Genomic DNA, 1,865 nt, shown 5'->3' with positions numbered 1-1,865 from the left:
GTACGGAAAGTGAGTACTTTTGCCATCTCTGCAGAAGACATGCTAAAAAAATGTTGGCGGTATTAATTGTTTTTAAAGTATCAGAAAGAGATACCTGAACTGTTATTTTGCAAAGGCTGGAAAATATCAACTTAACGGACATTGGCCTAAATTTCAATATTGTGCTTCTCTAATATTATTTCAAATATTAATAGCTGGAGTCAATGCGTCGTCAATATCTATATTTATTATCAATAAAAAGACTATTAATGCAGATTACGAAATTTTTCATCCAAGAAATGCTGGTAACAATTCTAAATGTATTTTGTTGCTGTTCTTGTCTAATTGCCTCCTATCTTTCTTGTAAAATAATCTGCTACACTGAAGTTGACCAAAGAGGCATTACAGAGTTTTCAAATGATACTGCCATCTTTGGCCAAAACACAGAACTGCAGCACACTTCTGCACGTTCTCGTAGCTCGTTAACAAGTTTGACTTCTTTCAGTGTTTTTTGGCTTTTTTTTTTTTTTACCTGACGTTGAGTTGCCATTGCTGTCTGAGTTGGCTTAATGCCAGTTGCTTCTGAGTATCCACAAAATCAAACTTAAATATAACTATTTGATTGTTTGCCAGGTTTGATCCATCCGCACAACAGGGTGGGAACTTCCAACCCGAAGTACATTCAAGGAAAATAAGCAAAAGGCTTATAGATGCATCAGTGCAGAACTATTGAGGCGTCAGTGTGAACATCAAACTATGTTCTAATCATAAAGGGTCAAATAGAAAGGCTAATGTAAAGATATTTTTCAGTAAAAACTTGCAATAAATCTGTTTAAGCTCCATATTACTTGCCATTATTAATATACCTTGTTGTATCCTCAACCCAGGCCAGAAAACAATGGTAGATTTTGCCCGGGATCAAGTCGACACAACCAGCTGTGTAACACTCGGCCCTGCCCTTTCAATGCGTTGGACTTCCGGGCCCAACAGTGTGCTGAGTACAACAGCAAACCCTTCAGAGGCTGGTACTACAAGTGGAAGCCTTACACCAAAGTGGACGGTAAGGATGTCAGCTGATTAAAGACATGCGTTTGTATTTTTTGTGTTCAGTGATCGTTGATCCCTTTCAATGAATTTAAAAAGAAAACTATTTCCTGTTGCAATAATCAGAGTCACAGAGCTGCAGGAAAATATTGCTGAGTTCTTTTTCTTATGCATGGGAAACATGTAGCTACCTGTAGCCTCAAACAGAAGGAAAGGTTTACAAAAGGAAAGCCTGCAGGCTGGCTTTGTTACGCCGTGAAAGGGAGAGGGAGTGTGGTGAGGAAGAGCTTTGCTGTCATCTCAGTCTGGTTTAAACTGCTGATGAATGAAAGGGACCATGTGGAGAAGAACAGATTCGTTCTTGGTCCAAGTCACCTTCACCATCATTTGTTTTAATCAGAGGGGACCTTGGAGGCCTTTCTGTGATTACTGATCTGAGTTTGAAAATAAACCAATGGGCCCAAGAAGTGCTTCTATTGCCAATTTCTTTCATTTCCATTTTAAACTCTCCTGGTCAAAGAGAAAGAGTGTTCTGTAGCATTTTTTTTCTTTCCCTGCAGAGGAGGACATCTGTAAACTCTACTGCATTGCAGAAGATTTTGACTTTTTCTTTGCCATGTCGAGCAAAGTGAAAGACGGCACCTCCTGCTCCGACCAGAGAGAAGGTGTCTGCATTGACGGAGTGTGTGAGGTAAATCATTTTATTTTAGGTTTTTATTTGCATTAGGACTTATAAAGAATGTGTCAGAATCAAGTTGGGGAAAAAGTTGGGGTATTTCTTTAATTTAATAACCTACTTTTCATGTTCTATCATTTAAAGGCATACTATGCAACATTTTTCA

At 38.6% G+C, this 1,865-nt stretch overlaps 1 protein-coding gene across 1 annotated transcript in view; it reads left to right on the top strand.

Annotated features, from left to right (window-relative positions):
• The window catches only part of LOC107086107 (A disintegrin and metalloproteinase with thrombospondin motifs 18-like), a 36,547-nt gene that overhangs the window by 31,953 nt on the left and 2,729 nt on the right, over positions 1 to 1,865 (top strand). The window contains exons 10-11 of the mRNA XM_015376854.1: positions 867 to 1,039; positions 1,584 to 1,714. Coding sequence (XP_015232340.1) covers positions 867 to 1,039; positions 1,584 to 1,714 — 304 coding nt within the window. The remainder of the gene's footprint in view (positions 1 to 866; positions 1,040 to 1,583; positions 1,715 to 1,865) is intronic.

Source organism: Cyprinodon variegatus, unplaced genomic scaffold, assembly GCF_000732505.1.
Source record: "Cyprinodon variegatus isolate N-32 unplaced genomic scaffold, C_variegatus-1.0 Scaffold143, whole genome shotgun sequence".
Classification (NCBI taxonomy): Eukaryota; Metazoa; Chordata; class Actinopteri; order Cyprinodontiformes; family Cyprinodontidae; genus Cyprinodon; species Cyprinodon variegatus.
The sequence above is the reverse complement of the archived record's forward strand: the minus strand, read 5'-3'. Positions and strand labels throughout refer to the sequence as shown.